This window comes from Pistacia vera, unplaced genomic scaffold, assembly GCF_008641045.1.
Source record: "Pistacia vera cultivar Batoury unplaced genomic scaffold, PisVer_v2 Contig471, whole genome shotgun sequence".
NCBI lineage: Eukaryota > Viridiplantae > Streptophyta > Magnoliopsida > Sapindales > Anacardiaceae > Pistacia > Pistacia vera.
The window spans coordinates 471,061-492,989 of NW_022196303.1; the positions used below are offsets into that span (position 1 = coordinate 471,061).

The 21,929-nt window shown below is 35.9% G+C and overlaps 4 protein-coding genes across 6 annotated transcripts; 2 read left to right on the forward strand and 2 right to left on the reverse strand.

Annotated features, from left to right (window-relative positions):
• Nucleotides 1-1,872: 1,872 nt before the first annotated feature.
• On the reverse strand, nt 1,873-7,217 carry LOC116146111 (thiol-disulfide oxidoreductase LTO1). Of its 2 annotated transcripts, none has more exons than XM_031431523.1 (7): nt 7,081-7,217; nt 6,713-6,992; nt 5,983-6,239; nt 4,224-4,336; nt 3,439-3,586; nt 2,589-2,726; nt 1,873-2,149 (listed from the first exon to the last, which is right to left on the reverse strand). In XM_031431523.1, the coding sequence occupies exons 1-7, from the start codon at nt 7,141-7,143 to the stop codon at nt 2,072-2,074; spliced, it is 1,077 nt and encodes a 358-aa protein (XP_031287383.1). In that variant the 5' UTR covers nt 7,144-7,217; the 3' UTR covers nt 1,873-2,071. The 2 variants fall into 2 exon arrangements, with proteins under 2 accessions (XP_031287383.1, XP_031287384.1); XM_031431524.1 differs by lacking the exons at nt 3,439-3,586; nt 4,224-4,336 and adding exons at nt 4,983-5,130; nt 5,768-5,880.
• Nucleotides 7,218-8,258: 1,041 nt separating this feature from the next.
• Nucleotides 8,259-10,028, forward strand: LOC116146112 (thiosulfate sulfurtransferase 16, chloroplastic-like). The gene is made up of 7 exons (XM_031431525.1): nt 8,259-8,674; nt 8,759-8,830; nt 8,916-9,026; nt 9,170-9,243; nt 9,343-9,413; nt 9,522-9,575; nt 9,753-10,028. Exons 1-7 carry the CDS (start codon nt 8,586-8,588, stop codon nt 9,825-9,827), a joined length of 546 nt encoding a protein of 181 aa, XP_031287385.1. The 5' UTR covers nt 8,259-8,585; the 3' UTR covers nt 9,828-10,028.
• A 975-nt stretch (nt 10,029-11,003) lies between these two features.
• On the forward strand, nt 11,004-11,823 carry LOC116146113 (protein IQ-DOMAIN 31). The gene is made up of 2 exons (XM_031431526.1): nt 11,004-11,386; nt 11,491-11,823. Exons 1-2 carry the CDS (start codon nt 11,132-11,134, stop codon nt 11,650-11,652), a joined length of 417 nt encoding a protein of 138 aa, XP_031287386.1. The 5' UTR covers nt 11,004-11,131; the 3' UTR covers nt 11,653-11,823.
• A 334-nt stretch (nt 11,824-12,157) lies between these two features.
• Nucleotides 12,158-20,400, reverse strand: LOC116146110 (serine/threonine-protein kinase STY8-like). Of its 2 annotated transcripts, XM_031431521.1 has the most exons (16): nt 20,024-20,400; nt 19,617-19,731; nt 18,967-19,055; nt 18,702-18,821; nt 18,366-18,420; nt 17,598-17,708; nt 17,340-17,390; nt 16,590-16,765; nt 16,409-16,516; nt 15,405-15,478; nt 14,973-15,148; nt 14,530-14,625; nt 12,926-13,006; nt 12,715-12,768; nt 12,478-12,612; nt 12,158-12,374 (listed from the first exon to the last, which is right to left on the reverse strand). In XM_031431521.1, the coding sequence occupies exons 1-16, from the start codon at nt 20,221-20,223 to the stop codon at nt 12,318-12,320; spliced, it is 1,698 nt and encodes a 565-aa protein (XP_031287381.1). In that variant the 5' UTR covers nt 20,224-20,400; the 3' UTR covers nt 12,158-12,317. The 2 variants fall into 2 exon arrangements, with proteins under 2 accessions (XP_031287381.1, XP_031287382.1); XM_031431522.1 differs by lacking the exon at nt 12,158-12,374 and having other exon boundaries at nt 12,523-12,637.
• Between the last annotated feature and the right edge of the window lie 1,529 nt (nt 20,401-21,929).

Below are 21,929 nucleotides of genomic sequence, written 5' to 3' on the forward strand. Positions count from 1 at the left end.
TCATCTTTTTATAAATATCTTAACTTTTTTTTTTTTTTCCCTTACCTCCACCACTCAACATCCACTTACTCTGGTCTCGTGTAACTTCAACAAACGGAGCGAGGTAGAATCCAGCCTCGAGCAAAGTCGCAGAGGCCTTCAAGGACACAGCCAGAAGCCACAAGGCCAATGGACTAGTGGCAACAATGTCACAAATGTGCAGTTGATAGGTCTCAGGATTTGAAGGGAAGTGATAATTTTTGGAATTCCATTCTATTTGTTAACGGATTTCTATTAATGGTTTTTAACAGAATAAGAACTATATTTTTGAAAAAGTTGGAGGGCTAAACAATATATAAAATCCAAGGTGTTTTCTGTTATATCACTTAATATGGTTAAATCAAAAACTTTTATAAGGTTAAAGTCCAATAATAATGGCAGTTTTATATGAGAAATGTTAAGTCTATAACATAATCTTACAATCCCCGACTTAGCAGCTTATAACCCAATAACACCAATTTGACTTTCTTTTTCAATTGATTTTTTTTTTTTTTTTTGTAACCAAGGTATCTGGACCAACTTATATAACTACTTACATCGCAAATGCTGCAATGAGAAATCGAACTTGAGATTGTGAGTCTATCCATGTTATCCCTAATATGTCCTACCCACGAATGGTTTTAGAAATTACTTACTTCAAATATAAATATAACTATTCGACACAAATAGGTCCGAGGTATTTTAACTTACACAATTTTCAACCATTAGTCTATTACCGTTCAATAGTTTAAGAATTGATGAGGTAACAATAAAAATAACCATCTTCAACTTTAATCTCATATCATACTATAATATGGATATAACATTACTCCTTATAATTTCAAAATCCAAAATTTTTCTTGCTTAACCTAAACGAAGTAGAAAAACACTCAAAAAACGAATGAAATATATTCACAACAATCGATTCACAAAGTAGGTGAAAATTCTAAGTACAGAATCTAATCGAACACAAGATAACCCAATTAGTTTACATCTACGGAGGGTATGGAAAAAGTTTCACTATGAAATCAAAGGAGTACAATGGTATACAATACCTGGACTCTGATTACAAGTCTCTCTCTCAACCAATCCATGGAGGCTTCCCTCGAGTTCGATTAGATTGGGGTCAAATACTGGACACGGTTTGCTTGAGAGGCGTTGAAAATGGTGGTTTAAAAAGCTGGTGAATTGACAACTTTTTTCTTTCCAAGTTTAGAGAAGATGTGATAGTTAATAACAAGTTATTATTATTGAAGGGATTCTTTGAGAAAGAAAGTATTGTAGTTGTTTGTTTAATTGCCACTGAGAAGTACTGCATAAATTCCTGATTCTAAAGTATCAACTATCTACCATTAAAGGAAGAATCATGTCATACCTGCCATTATCAGATGCATCTACAAAATCCAGTAAGTACTGCATAAATTCCTGATTCTAAAGTAGTCACAAGCACTCTCGTTCTCGTACACTAACACCTAAAAACAAAACAAAACCAAAAGAAATTTCAACAGCTTTGTAATTGGTATATGTATGTGATGAAAGAGAAGAAGAGAGTAGAGTACCTTGAACTGTGAAGGAGAGGTGGGAGACAAGAATGGAGGAGATGATATACTAATGAAGCTGGCCATGGCTTTCAAGTTTCAATTGAAAATAGCGAGATCAGAGTTTCATAAGCTCAGCATCTCAATAGCAGCAGTGGAGTTGCACAGCTGTTTACTGTTTGCTGTTTGCCTGATGAAGAGACGAGACAAAGAAGTTTCTATAGACTGAAACCCAGTTCTAATTAAGAACATTCACCCTCACTACCAAATTCAACAGTATTTTATTTCAATAAGAATAGTTGCTATCACAATAATAGAACTGCAATTACAATTATTGACTTACTGTTAAAAATTTAGTTGTAAATATATTAAATCGTGAGGTTCTATCAGTTTAGAGTATGAATACACTATTGACTAATACTTCTCAAGGCTTTCAGAAAGGAGGAAAATAATGTTCATTCAACATAAAAATTTATCCTGTAGACTGTACATGAACTGCTATGATGATGGATGATTTAACTAGGCTGTTGACTTAATTCAGAGAATCCAGATGCCTCTGCAAGGGCTGACAGTTCTTGCTCTCCACTGAGAACCTGTGAAAAAACATCCATTCCAAGGTGAGAAAACAGAGTAACATTACAATAAAGAAGAGTAAGTATATGGTGAAACAAACTCAAAGTCATACAGTTTGTTTGTTTACTTTTTTTTTTTTTTTTCCTTCTTTATTTGATGACAGCTTGCTTAAGTGTGAATACTATGGAGGCCAAAGAAAGATCAAGAAGAGGGGGCAAAGAAAATAGCTGGGAGCATTTCAGGCCTGATGAATGAGTACAACTAAAAATGAATGACACATAATTAACAAAACTCTCTGCATCATTGGATTATACTTGGGATGGCTAATCTCATTCATTTCATCAAAAAGCAGACTAATAAGAATTATACAAGAATGACGACACCTGAAAACATTTCTAACAAATTTGGGCACGAAAAAGGAAAAAGACACTTATGTGACTCAAAGCAAGCTTTCCTCACCTGACCATTAATCACCCACATAGGGAACCCTTCAATTTTAGCATCCACACATGCCTTGGCCATTTTAGTTCCTTTCCTGTATCCATCTGGGAAGCACTCCACATAGTCCAGCAGCTTCGCAGCATCCTGTCCAAACATCTGCTCGGTGACACAAAGCAAATATTGCAGATAGAAAATTGTGGTTAATATTTTCCTTTTGAATGAATTAAGAAAATGATAGCACAACACAGATAAACGTGTACAAGAATAATAAATTTCCAAAACAATGCTGATTGGAAGCACTCTGCTCAAGAATAGAAAGCCAGGTCAATGGGCAAGTATGCTGAATGAATATTTACATGCTAATAGAAATTAGCATTAGCTAATTGTAGGAAAGGAATGCATATGTTCGAAAGAAATTGAGCCCATGGCACTTTGGTTTTCAATTTTATACACAAGATTCGCTGATAAGAATGGCAAGTCAAAGAGGTCATCACTATATTAGCAACAAATTTTAGGGATTCTTGAAGAAACACAAGGCAGCTTATTTTCAGTACTAAAAAGTATAATGCTTGAACTGTAAACTGCCAGTGGATGATTGACATACAAAAGCTTGATAATTAACTTTGGCAATTTTAACAGTGACAGTTACCTAATATAAGGTTGAACAGACAATAATAATTTATCTAACAATGTCTGCCTACTTCTACAGAATCTACTTGAGATTTATAGAAGAGAGAAGGAAGAACCTGTTTTTGTTCTAAGCAGTGCGAACACATATAAGGTTGAACAGACAATAATAATTTATCTAACAATGTCTGCCTACTTCTACAGAATCTACTTGAGATTTATAGAAGAGAGAAGGAAAAACCTGTTTTTGTTCTAAACAGTGCGAACACCAGAAAGCCCCGTATATTTTAGCTCCTATTGCTTTCAAATGTTTTGCAAGGGATAGAGCGAAAGGACTTGATGGTGTAGTTATCTCAGTTTCAACATATGGCAAGTCAACTTCAGCTAGACTGTTAATGAAGACAATAAGAAAGAAAATCACTGCAAACATTCAGGACACAAATAGTTTGAATAGGAAAAAATAACATACATCGGCAATAAGAATCTTCCATAATACATAAATAAATAAAACTATAGAGATTATTATTTGCCAACATGATATGAACAATAAAACTCATCATGGAAGAGTGAAATGTTTGCACACAGTCAACATTTTCCCAAACACAGAATGGGACATTTGTCTAGAAATGCTAAATCTCTACAAAAACTAAAAGAAATCAAGTTTCTTAAGGCAACTTTGATTATTTACTACAATTTAGAGCAGAAAACAATCCTCGATTCTATGGTTTTTTTTTTTTTTTTTGGTTCAAAATGTCACTTTTGAATGGCTGGATTTCCCTTTGTGCAGTGACAAAAGAAGGTATTAATACCTAATTCTTTAACGTGGAAAACGAAAAATAAAAAATAGAAACCGGGTATTCTATGTTTCAGAGGAAACATGGAAGTAAAAGCAGCTGTCTCGCAAATCACTTAGACAAGGGAACTATCTTAAAATGAATAGCCAGTTGAATACAAAGATATGACAGCAGCTCTATGAATCAACAAAACGAGAGCAATGAGCATAATTTATGCATATATATTGTTAACCTGGAAGGTAAAGATTGAGAAGAACTATATGAGGTGCTTAGGCTAGCAATCACCAAGCTCGCTATACATAGCTGTATACCCACTACCTTCTGTATCTCTTCAACTCCAAATTCCTACAAAAAATAAAGGTATAGATATTTATGAACCCAATCAATTAGTTTTTAGTAACCACCAGCAAATGAGGAAAAAAAAAAAGTTAATTTAAGAAAAAAAACCTTCAGAGTGATGAAAAATAAGCTGAATGACAACAATGCTGATGTTAGGCNTAGCTAATTGTAGGAAAAGGAATGTATATGTTCAAAAGAAATTGAGCCCATGGCACTTTGGTTTTCAATTTTATACACAAGATTCGCTGATAAGAATGGCAAGTCAAAGAGGTCATCACTATATTAGCAACAAATTTTAGGGATTCTTGAAGAAACACAAGGCAGCTTATTTTCAGTAATAAAAAGTATAATGCTTGAACTGTAAACTGCCAGTGGATGATTGACATAAAAAAGCTTGATAATTAACTTTGGCAATTTTAACAGTGACAGTTACCTAATATAAGGTTGAACAGACAATAATAATTTATCTAACAATGTCTGCCTACTTCTACAGAATCTACTTGAGATTTATAGAAGAGAGAAGGAAGAACCTGTTTTTGTTCTAAGCAGTGCGAACACATATAAGGTTGAACAGACAATAATAATTTATCTAACAATGTCTGCCTACTTCTACAGAATCTACTTGAGATTTATAGAAGAGAGAAGGAAAAACCTGTTTTTGTTCTAAACAGTGCGAACACCAGAAAGCCCCGTATATTTTAGCTCCTATTGCTTTCAAATGTTTTGCAAGGGATAGAGCGAAAGGACTTGATGGTGTAGTTATCTCAGTTTCAACATATGGCAAGTCAACTTCAGCTAGACTGTTAATGAAGACAATAAGAAAGAAAATCACTGCAAACATTCAGGACACAAATAGTTTGAATAGGAAAAAATAACATACATCGGCAATAAGAATCTTCCATAATACATAAATAAATAAAACTATAGAGATTATTATTTGCCAACATGATATGAACAATAAAACTCATCATGGAAGAGTGAAATGTTTGCACACAGTCAACATTTTCCCAAACACAGAATGGGACATTTGTCTAGAAATGCTAAATCTCTACAAAAACTAAAAGAAATCAAGTTTCTTAAGGCAACTTTGATTATTTACTACAATTTAGAGCAGAAAACAATCCTCGATTCTATGGTTTTTTTTTTTTTTTTTGGTTCAAAATGTCACTTTTGAATGGCTGGATTTCCCTTTGTGCAGTGACAAAAGAAGGTATTAATACCTAATTCTTTAAGGTGGAAAACGAAAAATAAAAAATAGAAACCGGGTATTCTATGTTTCAGAGGAAACATGGAAGTAAAAGCAGCTGTCTCGCAAATCACTTAGACAAGGGAACTATCTTAAAATGAATAGCCAGTTGAATACAAAGATATGACAGCAGCTCTATGAATCAACAAAACGATAGCAATTAGCATAATTTATGCATATATATTGTTAACCTGGAAGGTAAAGATTGAGAAGAACTATATGAGGTGCTTAGGCTAGCAATCACCAAGCTCGCTATACATAGCTGTATACCCACTACCTTCTGTATCTCTTCAAATCCAAATTCCTACAAAAAATAAAGGTATAGATATTTATGAACCCAATCAATTAGTTTTTAGTAACCACCAGCAAATGAGGAAAAAAAAAAAGTTAATTTAAGAAAAAAAACCTTCAGAGTGATGAAAAATAAGCTGAATGACAACAATGCTGATGTTAGGCAATACAAACATGAGAATCCAGTAAATTTTGTGCTTAAAATGTACAAAAAATATGCACTGGCAGCAGCCATGGAGGTAGTGCTCCCAAGTAAAATCAAACGACCATAAGATTCACCGATTCCAAATGGTAAGTTCTTTCTGCCCAACTGCAGACCGAGCACTCCAACTAACCCATAGGCAAACATTCCAATCAATGGAAGAGGAATACCTGGCAAATTCCAAAGAACTATAATTAAAATTTCATTTTCAAACACATTTATGATTTAACTATAATGTTATTCATATGCAGGTCATACTATAGTACCAGCCTAATAAAGTTACTAGACCAATATTTTGGTTTTTCATCTAACAATGGTAGTATATATAAGGGGATAACATTTATTAGTAATTGAAAAACCATTCTTAATAACTAAAACATTATTGCACGTAATCAAAATTCTAGGTAAATTTATAGGCCAGTGTCAACTAAATCTCTTCATATGTAATTTTATAGTCACATAGATAATTCCCCAAGTACTGTAAATCAACATGATCCAAGTAACAGAGTTCATATAAGACGCGTTTAAGACTTACTTTTTCTTTGTCTTTCAATTGTGATTCCTCATGGTTTTATCACGAATCATACAACAGACTCAGCAGAAGAATGCAAACTAAGAGACTACTTCAAATCAAAGGTAATACCGAAAACTACGGCGTAATCACTATTCAGAACGTCACCGCAATTGCCGCCACCACTCGGGCAAAAGGCGTCAGAATTTGTGAGCTTGAGAAAAGACAGATACGCAGTTTCAATAAAACCTACGCCTCCGATTCCTGCACACCAGTTGTATGTCGAAATGCTCGAAGACCACGAAGACGACAACGACGGCTTCGTTTCAGGTTTGGATTCAGTTTCCTGTCTCGGTCCAGAAGCTAAACACTTGGCGGGAAGCACAAACACTCTTGTTCTCGCTCCCAAACACTTAAAAAAAAAAAAGAGTGAAATACAAATTAACAGCGTTGTAATTGTAATGAATATGTAAAGAGGTAGACAGAAGTGAATAGAGTACCTTGAACCGTGGCGAGGTTGGAGACAAGTAAGAAGGAGATGAAAGACTAATGAAGCTGGCCATAGCTTTCAAATTCAACTGGGAAATGGCAAGGACAAAGTCTCAGAATACGAGTAAATCAACCGCAGGGGGTGTACTTTGAACGGCGTCGTTTAAAGTTCGCTATTGAAGTTTCCAAAGACTAAAACTTGGTTCTAATCAAGAACATTTAAATGGGCCTAACTGCTAGCCCAACCCAACCAAGCCCAATTATGATATACATATGCTCAAGAAGTGGATCTGTTGCAGTTAGGCATCGCAATGGGCCCCACAATTCTGGGGCCCCATTCCGACCCGCCCCGTATGTGGCTGGGATTCCCTAGTTTTTTCGGGGATAAGAGCAGGGATGAGAGGAGTTTTAATCCCCATCCCCGGGGATAGGGTGGGGGTGGGGGTAGGGGTGCCCTTCCCCTGCCCCGCCCCGTCCCACCTCACAAATAATATATAAAATTTTATATATATATATATATATATAATATTTACTTTTCACTAATACCTCTATATATTTTACTTAATTACACAATTATCTTACTTATATAAACTCATATTTTCCCAATTTCCCCCAACTTAAACAATTGAACAAGAACAAATCCTAACTCTCAAGTCTTAAACTTGTTACCATTGTCATTCGCCCTTGGCCAACTTCATATTGTCGTTCGTCATGTGGACGAATACATAATGAGTCTGTATTTTGGACAAGTGCAATGCCTTATCTTAAGTTTAAACGATTAATTAAAGTGTTTGTTATGTGGATGAATCTAAATATTAAAAGAAAATTAACTATTGTGTTTTGTAATGCTCAAATTGATGTTAATGTAAAATTAATAGGACAGGGACGGGCCTCCAACATTCCCCATGGGGCACGGATGGGGAATTCTTGACATCCCCACAACGGGGACGGGGTGAGAGTGGCGATTGATGTTGAGAGCGAGGATGGGGACGGTGAATGAGATCCCCGTCCTGCCCCGCCCTATTGCCATGCCTAGTTGCAGTAAGTTTCAAGAGTTCAATAAATTGAACATTGAGAAATGAGAAGACCTTCCTCCAATAATACAATGGAAGAGACGGGTGGGACTAAATTAACAATGGGACTATTTTTCTCACGGGCGCACAACAAATTTTGATGAGTGAATTCACACCTCCAATTTACAATATCTAATATTGTAGCATCTGGGTAATCGCCACGTGTCTGTGAAAGCAGCCAGACATGGGAAGATGTGCTCAAATGATAATATTTCCAGCCAATTTCCAGGTTTAAACTTATCATGCTGATGGCAATTGCAACTGTTCTTGTTCCCTTCCCAATATCTTAACCGCCTTTGAGTTTTGATTCCCTTTGTATTTATTGTATTTATCCCCAGTCATGGAATGAAACTGCCATTTTTGATGTGTCACCCATGCTCCTTCTCCTTCATCATCATTAAATAATCGTAACAGTCATCCATTCATTCACTCAAGAATTAATCATGGAAGCAACTTCCTTACTTTCACTGTCTAGCTCCACTCTCTCTTCACTCCCTCCTGTTGTTCTTTCTTCTCGGAATCTCAATCACAGGTTAGCTACTTAGCTCTAGCTTGTTATATTCATTTCAGTTGCTTAATTTTACAGAGTTTAATGTTTCAATTCGTTTCTCTGTAGAGGTCTGTTCTCGTTGGCTGTGAGTTCACAGCGATGCAACGCTGGCATCAGTAGCAAGAGCTTGAAACTCCGGTACGTGCAAGTGTAGATAAAGAATTTTGTTAAAGTTCTCGTTTCTTTGTTCTTGAATTGGCTTTTTCTCTGTTTTTATATAAAGCCCAAAGGCTAGTCCGAGAGGGAATCTGGAGGCTACTGGAGTTCCAACTTCTGTGCCTGTTCGAGTGGCCCACGAGCTTCTTCAAGCTGGCCATCGTTACTTGGATGTCAGGTTTTGCTTTCGATTTTAAGTAAAAGTTTCATTTTTATTTTACTTACAGCTTGAAAACAAAGAGTTAAAAATGAAAGCCGAAATTCTTGATTAAAATCCCTAATGTTTTACCGAATAATTTGGTTTTTTGTGCGACTCTGTAGGACTCCTGAAGAGTTCAGTGCGGGGCATGTCCCTGGGGCTGTTAATGTCCCTTACATGTACAGAGTTGGATCAGGTTTTCATTTACTTACTGGTTTCTGCTCCATTTACCCAATTTATTCTCAATTCTTTGCACTTAAATCTTCTTTTGTAAACTTTTTGTGTCTAAACTCAGGGATGACAAAGAACCCAGAATTCCTAAAGGAAGTGTCAGCTTATTTCGGAAAATACGATGAAATTCTTGTTGTGGGTTCCTACCTCCTATAACTAAATTTCTTTTTATTCTACTGTCCTGAAACTCTCTTTCAATTGGCATTGAACATGGAAAATATAATGTAAATCTTGTTTGTACAGGGGTGTGAACTTGGGAAAAGGTCTCTCATGGCTGCTACAGATCTTTTAGCTGCGGTAAGCACATCATGCTTTAAAGCTTAAACTTGGTTTTTAAGCATCATAATTTGCTCCAGTTTCAACATCAAGTGTGTTTTACTACATTTAAAGCAAAGAATCCAATTCGCTTCGATGTTAAGAGATTGAATTACTTTAATTTTAATCTAGCTAATGGCTTTTGGTTTTCAACTTCAGGGTTTTACCGGCATTACTGATATGGCTGGAGGGTATGCTGCCTGGAGACAGACGGGACTCCCAACTGAACTTTGATTCATGGATCTGGAAATCGCTCTTTCTATATGAACTATAACCTTGGTCTGAAACTGGTGAATGTCCAGAAAAAATCTTACAAAAATGTACTTTCCGTACAACAGAGATGGGTAAATGTTGCAGAAAGTTTGTGTAAAGTTTGAATCAATAATAATATAGTAGATGAATAAACAAGATATCACCATTGCTCCCTTTTTTTTTTTTTTTAAATCTCTGAACAGAATACCTCCAGGGATTTATAATTGAAATATAAAATATCTATAAAGCATAAATTTTGTTTATTTTAATTTAATTTACAAGATTTCCATAATCTTATGGTTCTCCCATTGCTTATTCAGGTCTTAGAGTCTTGACTTGTAAAGTTGTATAAAGTATAAACAACTCCAAGAAATTCATAACTTACCTACCAGTGGTCCAACTATGACTAAGTCTTTAGTAATTTTTTTTTTCTTTTTTAGAGATTAAGGGTGTCTAAACCAGTTTGTGCATACTTCGACTAATCTTAAAGTCATAAAGTTAACAATTGGATAAACTCTTTAATGATCATCCCTATTAGTAACTGAAGAGAATCAAATTCAAGAAGAATCATTACCGTCCCATCCGGTCATCCAAGGACGGTTTCTATATGTTAGTTTTCCGATAGTCTTTGTTTGTTATATATATGATATATATAATATCCTCTGCCCATCTCGTCTGTTATATATCTGATATAATATCCCCTACCCATCTTGTTAAATATGACTTGAAGAATTAGGATTATCACATATTATCCTTACTCGTTACTCGTTGGGTAGGGATCAAATTTATCTCTACGGTCCACCGCCGGCTCTACTCCTTAGGTAGGGATCAAATTTATCTATATCTCTTGCTTACCTCATTCAGTGTGTCTCAGATTTATTTTTTGCCCATTCCGAAATTCAAAACTATTTTCAATAGGATTAGGATTTATCTATTACCCATCTCAAGGTTTAAAACTATTTTTTTTTTTTATAGATAATATCACTGAGTTCAAGTCAAACGATGAACCGCTCCAACCCCACTAAATGAAGTGGATAAGTGATATTATAATACATGTTAAGACTTTAAAATCCGTGGAATGCTTCAAACTCACACGGAGCTGGTGGTACAAGGAATTCATCCTGCCACGTTCTGAGTTTCTGACAAGCATTAGGCAAAGAAAGCTACCCTCCCTAGAAGCAAAACATGGTGCGCATTTCTCTAACTTTACGCGTCTTCTTCCTGAGGGATTATGGATTAAATCTGAGACACACTCAAGCAACCAGGTAAACCAACAAACAGAAAAAATGGGAAAGTCCAGAAACTGGTTCGGTCTAATTAGAAGAAAGTTCAATAGAGTGTCTCATAGAGAGATCACTATTTTCCATAGCCCAAATCCCAGCCAAGAAGCAATCATTGGAGTAGCAGAAGAAATCTCAGAAGAAATAGCCAACTCTGGTAACAGAAGAAGCTCAGTTTCACTGACTTCATTTAAGAAGAAAGAACCAACCATGGAAGACATTGCAGCCATCAAAATCCAAGCAAATTTCAGGGGTCATCTTGTAATATATCTAACCCATTACACTTGTATTCAATAGTGATTTCTCTTATAAGGCAAAGTAAACTGATACTCTTTCTGAGTTTTGATAATCCAAAAATTTGACAGGCAAGGAGGGCGTTTCGGGCACTGAGGAGTCTAGTTAAGCTGCAAGCTCTGGTTCGTGGAGTGTGTGTGCGAAGGCAAACACGCATAGCCATGCATTGCATGCAAGCACTTGTGCGATTACAGGTCAGGGTTCGAGCTCGGCAACTCCTCATCAGCCAGTGACTAACACAATCTCTTTACCATAATTACTATTTCTAAACATACCATAATGTTGCATCCCAGAATTCAATAATACATGCAGTGTAACATTAACATGTATCATGGAAAGCATTAAATTTTCCATCAAAAGTTGTATACAAATGTATCCGGCAAACAATCATTTATATACTTATATGACACCTCACTATTCAAGATAAATACCTCAGCAAGAGTAGTACTCATTATTTAGCTCTGCAACTTAATTAGACAGAGAAGTACTTAGTCTAGCTAGTCTTCAACTCTTCATTGCTAAATGGCTATTCAAACATCAATTTTCCTACTAATCATCAGTCAATAACACTGAGTAGTCAAGCCAACTACAATGAGAAGGCCACAGAAAGTGGTAATTTCTGACCTAACTCATATTTTACAGATTGCATAGATTAGAAGGCAAGTAGTAGTATATATGGATGGTTAGGTGAAAGAAAACAACGGAAATGCAGGATGGAAGATAACACACAGACACAACTGAAAAACAGAATCTAAAGACAGGCTGAAACTAGGTTGAGTATTTGAGTATACATATAAAAGAGCAAGTACAATTGTCCAGGATGATCAGATCATACGTATATATATTATAGACAGCTTTCTCACTCCTCCCAACTTTAGTGATGACCCCTCCCGTGTGCTTAAAATAAGCCACCAGTTGATCTATTGCTGCCGTTATCTTCCCTCTCCCTTGCAACCTGCATTAAACAACAACATACTTCATAGCCAGAAGAAACATATATAAGGTTCAAACTTAGCTTGTCTAATTGCACCAAAATTTGGTCTTAGCCAATATAATACCTCCTTTATTAACTGCTGAAGGATATCAGTAATTTCTGAGAAATTTGGTCGTTGAATTGGATCAGAATGCCAGCATCTCTGTATCAGCTCTGTAAGTTTTGGGTGACTGTGCTTGGGGATTGAAGGCCTTAGACCCTGACAACAATGTCAATTAAATAAACTAAATTTCATTTTTATTTATTTGTTCCATTTATTCTCTTTTTAATTATTGGTGGGGTATATAGAAGGGATAGATACCTTTTGCACCACAGCAACTGCTGCTTGTAATGGGGAAAAGCCAGAGTAAGGGATCTGACAATTTGTTCATAAAAAATAAAAATTAAGTATATGAAGCTCTTCATAAACATAAAAAGCAAAAAGCAAAAGAAAAAGGTACCATTGCCAAAAAAAAAAAAAAAATATATATATATATATATATATATTTTATCCCCAAAGATAAATGACTTACTTCTGCTGATATAAGCTCCCATAATACAATCCCAAAACTGAAAACATCTGCCTTGTGATCATATGGTTTGTGTCCAATCACCTTCATTCATCAAGAACACAGTAAGGAAATGCTAGGGAAGTCTACTGAATCAGAATGCAGAAATCAAATTAAACTTCCTTAGAAAAAAGTAAATTTAGGATACTTGGCAAACTAAATTATCAAGCATATAATATCCCTATAATATGGTTTGACAATTAGAGGATGGCAAAATATCCATACAAACTGTGAAACCAATAAAAAAGCAGGAGAACCAATGGATGTCATAGATCAAGAAGAAAGCAAAACCATAATCTCCACAAAGCATTAGAACCATGATTTAGGATCGGCTAAGATGAATCCTGCTCCACTGTGTGGTTTGTATCCAAAATCATTCTTTCTGTTTGACCATACGCTAACATGTCTCTATGGAAGGTGATAATAGTTTGAGAAATCAGCCATGTGAAAACCTAAGAGCTAATACAGAAGCACAATATATGCATCATTACCAACAATTCCGTATACACAGTTTGCGAATAAAACTGAAGTACATGTGGGCTGCCATGGCTCTCTCTAATTGGAGGACAGTGTTAAACATCACTTCTCTTAGCAATATCACCATCAGCTAATATAAGAAAACTTCTAAAAGCATATAAAGACAAATTAACACAACAAAGAAACCAACACAGTTAAAAAATTTGCAGAAGTTGTGGCTGTACTGATCAATGTTCTGAAACCCGGCTCGCTTCTTGACCCGGTCAAGGGGGGCCGGTTCACAGGTTGGCCGGTCCAACCGGTTGGTCCGGCCAGTCAGACCCGTGTTTCAAGCAGTTTGAAATCTAGCAAAAACAGCCTGGAATACACATCAGTCCCTGCAGGTTTGAAATCCAGCAAACACACCCTTGTGATCTAGACAAATGCAAATCTGCAGTCGACTGGTTGGCGACGGCTACACCAAATGCAATCCCACTCATCCTTTGAGCCATTCCCCAGAAAATCTCCCCAAAATCTGGTCGAAATAGCACAATTTTCCAAAAAAAGCCAAATAGGCTTGTTTCCAGCATCGACAATTGCCCTCATCACCACCAAAACACTTCCCTCATCCTCCTCACCAAAACCAATCTGACCCCTCCCATGTTCGCTCCGCCAATCGCCGGCAACAGCCCACTGTTGTGGCCACGCGACTTTTACATTTTCCGGTCGTTTCACTTACCAGAAACTACCTCCGTCGCCACCTTTCGACTCACCGGAACTTCCTCTCCAAAACCCCCAATAGCCTCGCCACTGTCTGCTCGCCGATTGCCGTCCATAAATCGAGGGTTTACTTGAACAGTAGAAATTGGTAACTGAGCTTGGAGAAGGCTCTGGCTCCCGGTCCGACCGGTTAAACCAGCCGGTCCGGTCCGGGTTTCAGAACAATGGTACTGATAGACAATTAGGGTGCAATGAACACTAGAACTCAATAACCTGAAGAGTATATAAAAACTTCAAACAGTAAAACAAGGAAACAAGGAAACATCTGACACCACATATATGTTGTAAATTGCAGCCCTTTAAAAAGTGCTAACAGAAGAACTAATTGCAACCTCAGGAGCCATCCAGCGGTATGTTCCAGTTTCAGCTGTCATCACACCAGATTGAGCCTGCACTCTGGCAACCCCAAAATCTGCAACCTTCACAACCTGTTCAGGAAGGATAGAAGAATTTATACGTTAAGCTGCTTGACTCATATGTTCCAGAATGAAAATATATTTCTTAAGTTGAAGATTCATATTAACATTAAAAAAGCATTTTTAAAAAAGAGTAGTCCTACATTTACAAAATAAACATCCCAATTTTATCTCAAGTGATGTGTCAATTAATTTGGCATCATTACATCACAAACCATATCATCCCATCATTAATGTGATATGACAGATCAATAACCATATTAACTGAGATACAAAGTTGTGATATTTACTTGGCACATGTAGTATACTTGTTTTAATAAAGATAACAAATCAGTGATGAATTCACAAAATTCTCTTACTTCATTTTCATCCATCAGAAGATTGGCAGTTTTCAGGTCCCTGTGGATTATATTATTTTGGTGCAAATAGTTCATTCCCTTGGAAACATCAATTGCTACTTTAAGCAGAGACGGAAGGTCAAACACACCCTTCTGTGTATGCAGAAAGTCATGTATGCTTCCTCTAGCCATGAACTCTGATAAAGCACAAATATAACCATCAAAAATTGATTATAAGCGAGAGGATTAAAAAGTTTAAGTCATCCTACATAACATAAAACTTAAAATATAGGATAGATGATAGAGACTGAAAAGCTAATTTTTTACAATATTAAATTTAGCCACTGCACTGTTCTGTTCCCAGTCGCATAATATCAAAAGAATCAGACTTCAAAATATTAGCATTTCTTTAGTTATCAGGAAGATAGATATAAAACATTAACTAAAATTTACCCGTCACAATGCACAAATTTGGAGGTCTAGTGCATGCACCAATGAATTGCACAACATTCTTATGACGAATCTTCCTGCACATCAGAAGAAGGTGCTCGTGTAAAATAACAGTCAAGCGAAACAATGCATGCAGAGATGATAAATTTTCTCGGCAAGGCAATGAATGACGATTACATAATTTACTAAAGCCTCTTAATGCTCTACAGAGATAGAATCCAGGTCAGCCTTCACAGAGCTGCTTGATGGGACAAGCATTCGCATTACAGGTGTTTTTCTTTTTTTTTTTTTTTTTTTTTTGGCGCCTTCTAAAAGGCAAGTAAATACCATTCATATAACATGAGATTCTACAAATATAATTGCAAAAGATGCAGGAAAAAAAAGAAAAAGAGAGAGAGATTTTGTGGTTTACACCATCAGAGGTTTCTACAGATTATTCACGGTCAATAGAATTTACACATAGACTACTGCTGCCCTGATGTAATTAAGGGAATAAAGTTGATGAAATCCACATAGTTTTTTAGCTAACATAAAGATAAGAATCTTTTAGTTTAAAGAGTCAGATTTTCCACGTCATCTTTCCAGCAGTTCCAGCCTCATACAACCCAAAAAAGTCTCTTTCCCCTATCCGGACATAACATATTCCTCCATATGAAACTTCAAATCTAGTTTTATCATCTAATGATCAGTGGACATCAGTTTGTAATCTTTGCATTCAGGCAAGCATGACCTTAGCTGGCCCAGCCTATAACAAGCACATTCATTAATTACTATATGTGCCCATATAAAGAATTACAACCCAACTAGAATGCCTAAAAATAACCTATATAACATCACCATGCTCCATTCCATGTCAAAAACAATAAAAGAATGAAACAAAAATCTTTTTTACAAGCAAAAAGTAAATATCGCAACAAAGATCTAACTGACAAAAATCAATAACATCAAAATGAATAAAAAGAGGGTGAGTGATGCCCTTCCCTACCAGAATCATACATTTAACAAACCTCATTATGTAAACTTCCTGTGAAAACTCTTTTAACATATCAGTATCCACATGCTCACGCTTTAGGACTTTGATAGCCACTTCCTGACTACAGTATGTGCCTTTGTAACTGAAAGTTAACAGATACAACCAACTCAGAATCTGTACCTACAAAGAAAAAGAATTCAAATTTGGAAACTTACAGATCACCATACGCCCCAGATGAAACTTTCATTTCAACTGCCAGCTGCCTTGGAACAATTTCCCAGACATCAGTCCCATCGGTAGGTATTTCTACGCAATTAGGAAAGGATTCAGTAACTACTGGGTTATGCATATTGACAGCCGAAACTGAATGTTGCCTGAAAAAGGAATGGTCCTGCAGAGCAGTTACAAACTATCAAAGGGAAGTCAAACATAGGTGCTCCAAGTTGATTAGTCAAATTGTTTTTTGAAATCCGTGGTTGTGAATATGTGTGTGGCTTTGGATTGAAGCAGCGACAAAAACCACAAGTAACTAATAACATGTACGTGAACCGAGAGCTGATGTAAAACATCTGCACCCAAAATTGCTACATCCATCAGCAATTCCTATCAGAAAACTAACATAACTACATGAGCCTCAGTTTAACTTCAAAAGTGTTTAAAAGTAGCCATGGGAAGAAATCACACTAACAAAGTAGCCATGGGAAGAAATCACACTAACAAAAAAAGATAAATAACTTTCTAGATCCCTTAGAGCCCAAAAATAAGCAGACTATCAAGATAAGATACTATATAAAAGCAAGTTGCACCAAGCACAATAGAAATTCAACAGCCTCATTTGGCATCAGCTAAAGCACTATATAAAATAAACCAGCTTGACAGATTGGCTGATGATAGAAAAGAGCATTTAAGATGTTCTACATTCATACAACATTTTAATTAAAATGACTAGTACGGAGAACCACTACCCTGGATTTTATGACTTCCTTTTCCAGCGCACATTTGAGCTCTGCAGTATCCTAAAAAGTTTTTGACATACAAGTATGTCAGCATCAGAACTTATGAAAGAGAAAAGAAGATCTAAATTACCCTTTTTTCACTTACAAAATTTGAAAAGCTATTATGGAAGTTCTATGAAAAATAGGGAATGATGTAAGAAAAACTAAAAATGATTAACTAGCAAACTCAGAAGGGAATGATATTAAGAATAAATCGTCAGATCATACCTCAAGAGGCCAGCCATCAACAACAAAGACATCTAGTGAGAACCCATCAACAGTGGAAAAAGCATGAGCTTCTTGAATGTTCAGTCCAATCTCACTAAGTAAGGAAGTCAACTGCAAAATCAGTCACTTTTAATTATTATCAAATGCAAGCTGAGCATGTGAGCAGCACACACACACATGCACGCAGGCAGAGAGCACAAGAGAGAGTGCATGAATATGGCATATGGTTTTGCATCCTTCACGTCTTCCAACACAACCAATTTCATAATTCATGCACCAATCATACCTTATGAAAGGAAAACCAGAAACCATGAGCTATCTGATTTCACGAAGTTCATTGCATAAGAAACTCCTCAACATCCATTAAAACCACGATATCGAAGTAATGTTTATTTTAGGCCCCACATCAGCTTTCAATCAGCTCTTGAACCTTGACTTTACTAAATTAGATAATGTTATTTATTGGGACATCCTCAAAGAGTCTAGCAAATGAATAATAAGTATGATATTAGTTTCTCCCAACAAGGCAAACATGGAGGAAAAGAACAATATTTTCCAAGCATATGAAAGCAATGTTGCAGATGTTACAAATCAGTAAAACAATGCACTTAACATATAGAAAATGAATGAGTTCTTTCTCACATATTCTTAAAGTTCAACCACTTTGATGAACTCTAAGTCGAAAATGGATAGGTAATTGCTAATTGCTATGATCCAAAAATATGATGGCATATTCCACGCAAACAGCTAAACAAATTAGTAAACTACCTGAGTAAGGAGTTTTGGCTTGTCGACTGTTGAAAAAGTGATTTCGTGCATAGGCCTAGAAGAATGACAAATACAAGGTAAAACAGAGTTAAAACCATAAGAAACGGGCAAAATAAAAATGATCTAGAAGGTGATTTTAAATCTAGCTAATAGGACCAAAGAGTGAAATAATAATAAAATATGAACAAGAAATCTCCTCTAATCAACGTGCTAAATCAAGAATTTTAGCCAGTTTAAATTACTAAAAGCCTTGATTGTATGAGGGTAAGGGAAGAAGGGGTCACTTTCTACAATATGACTTACTGAAGATAGTGCTTAGTGACTTGAAATTCTTACTTGGTACAGCATGATGACAAACTTTCAGTACTATCTTCTTCTTCCATCATATCTTTATTGTCACACAGTGCAAGTGCTTCAAAATTAGGTGATGAACTAAATGTGGGAGGCGGATGGACCCTGGAGACAAAAAGATATAAGCAAGTATCAACAATGATAAAAATGCAGGTTCAGAATTACAAGGTCGGCAAATGTGACGAGATCTTGATAATTCTCAATTAAATTAATGAATTAACAACATAACAAACAAAGCAATGAGCCATACCCCTGTTTGCTCAGATAGTAAGAACTTTGTACATCTTCATTCATTGAACTATCTGAATCAACAGAATACACACTACTGGTAGGATAAACCTACATTAAGATAAAAGAAAATAGAAAAATAGAAAATATTTAAGATGCAGTTCATCACAAATCCAAACTGAGTTAACCATAAGCTAGAATCTTAGACTGCCGTCCAAGATTTAAGAAAAATAGATAAAACAATGAGATGGTGTGGGTTGTGCTATGAGATTCATCTCTAACTAACGACCCTGAAAAATTGAGATTACACAATTTTGGCAGGAAATAAGTAACATGGAGGTACATGCTGACTGAACCTCAACTATAACCCCCACCCACCAAATTTCGGCTTCTAAAACATCAAGTTACTGTTAATTATTTTTGTTTGTCACTCTCTAAACACCCAAAGCAAAATTAGTCAGGAAAAATAACGCTCAAACTTAACATTGGTGTGGTCCTGAATTTTCAAATCCATCTATTATTATGAAAAAAAAAAGATGCCACTAGTACTATGTGACATAAATGAAGTAAGATTTCTAGAATAATTGCCAACTAAACTCCGTTTTAGAAAAGACAGTATAAACAAAGCTATAGTCTTTAATAGTAGCTTTTACCATATTGGCGTGCATTTACCTGCACAACACGAACTTCAAAAACAGGCCGATTAGCGGGATCTTTCGCCAAATGCAGTAATCTCTTATGGGTCAAGACATCTTCAGCTCTATCCACGTTCACATCCAAAGCATAACTATACAGTGCCATTTAGAAGCATAAATTTCACAAACAGAAAAAAAAAAAAAAAATTAACCAAGCCTAACATAATCTTAAAAAGAAATTCAAATACAGAGTCCAAAATAATAACTATTTTGACACCGGCTGACAGCCGAAAACAAAATCAGATAATCATGTCAAAAAAAAAAAAAAAAAAAAAATCAGTTCTAACTCCTGCTCTTTCTCATTATAAAATTTGAAAAAGAATAAATTAAAAAAGAGATGGAGAAAATTGAAAGTAGCAAGGTTAAGTTAAGCAAAGGACGTACCGAGCAGGTAGACGGTTAAAATGAACCCAGAGTTCATTATCAAAGTCAGTTCTATTTGCTTCTTCGAAATTCAAATCTTGAAGGCGACGAAGCACCTCACCATAGACCTCAAATTTATGTCTATGGAGTCTCGAATTCGGTAGCGACTGCGACTCCGCGGCTCTACTTCCACAACTCTCGACGTCCTCTTCAATCGCCATAAGAAGCAACACAAAAACAAACAATCACAATAATCAGAAACCAGTAACTCACTCACTCACTAAAACCAGCTGAGAACTCCACATGAATGAAGGTGACCGTACAAAGAAAGAGAGAGAGAGAGAGATAAGAGAAAATAAAGAGGGAGAGTGGAGAGGAGAGGAGAGAGGGAGAGTGAATTTTGTTTGTGTTTTTGTTGTTTGGCTGTCAGAAGGTCGGAAAAAAGGTTTAGGGGATCTCCACGTCAGCATGGGGTCCAGGAGATGGTGGGTCACGAGACCTTGCCACCTTTCTTGATTGATTGGATAAACTAGGCAAGTTAAGGAAATATGATATTATTTTTTGTGATTTATAGCACTTCCGAGAACCGGACAAAGGTTTCCGCTTCTACTTCAATTTCAAAAACGTCACTTAATTCCACTTATGCCCTTCCCCCTCAATTTAAATAAAATGTTTAATTTATTAGTTATACCTCAAATCTTGTAAAAAAAATAATGACACGTTTAAGACTAAAAGAATTTAATTAGAATCTAATTAATATCATTACTTTATTGAATGGATAAAAACCTATGGCCATAGAGGGAATCTCATAAAGACTATTTACAAGATTCCTGACATAATAGTATAGTGATGTCAAGTCAAATCAAATAAATAATAATTTAGGGTACGTTTGGTTTAGTATTTTAGATAGGATTTTGGGGATAGTATTGGGTTATTTGATAGGGGAGTATTACGAGATAAATTTTAAAAATTTATGAAAAAGCCCTTAGGTTTACTAATTTAATTAAAGACCCTAACATATAAAATGATAAAAATACCCCCACCACCTGCAGTGCCAGATTCCGGCCACCACCGCCGGAATCTGGTCGAAAAATTTTGTTACGGCACAGACCGGTCGGATCTGTGCCGTAACACATTGTTATGGCCTTTTCCGACCAGATCTACGGTCTGTTATGGCAGTCGACAGCCGGAAAAGGCCAAAGATGTAGCCGTCTTTTTCGGTCAACGACAGCCAAGATTTGGCCGTCGCTGACGGCCAGATCTGGCCTTTTCCGTGCAGATCCATGGTGGATCTGGCCGGAAAAGGCCACATCGGTGAACTTCCGGCCATTTCTAGTCGGGAGTTAGGCCGTTGTACAGATTCTGGCTATCACCGACGGTGGTTGCCGGAATCTGACAAGTTGAGTTGATGGAAGTGTTTTTGTTAATTTTTAAACTTTTTTTTAGGGGGTATTTAGTGAAATTAATAACTTTATGGGGTTTTAAAGTACTTAAAAAAATAGAGTAATATTTCTGTAATAATGTGCCAAACATTATTTGGAGAATAGGATCCAGAATATGAATAAAAATATTAAGCTAAACACAGCCTTAGATTTTAAAATTTTAATATAAATAAGTAAATTAAAAATAAAATATCGATAATACTACATTTACAATCTGCTCTTAATCGATCAATTCGCAATAAATCTTACTTATTTAATAATAGTTTGATCCATCCAAATACAAACTGATCAATTATTTGCTATCACGTTAATATTTGTGAAAAATATTTGTCAACCAATTTTTAATAGTAAGATAAAATAAAAAAGTTTATATAATGTAGTTTTCATCATCAATGATGTAGTGTAATGGCTCATGCCTCATGACATATTATGGCATGACATAATAGAACATGAACATCTTTTCTTTTATATGTTATGCAAGCATG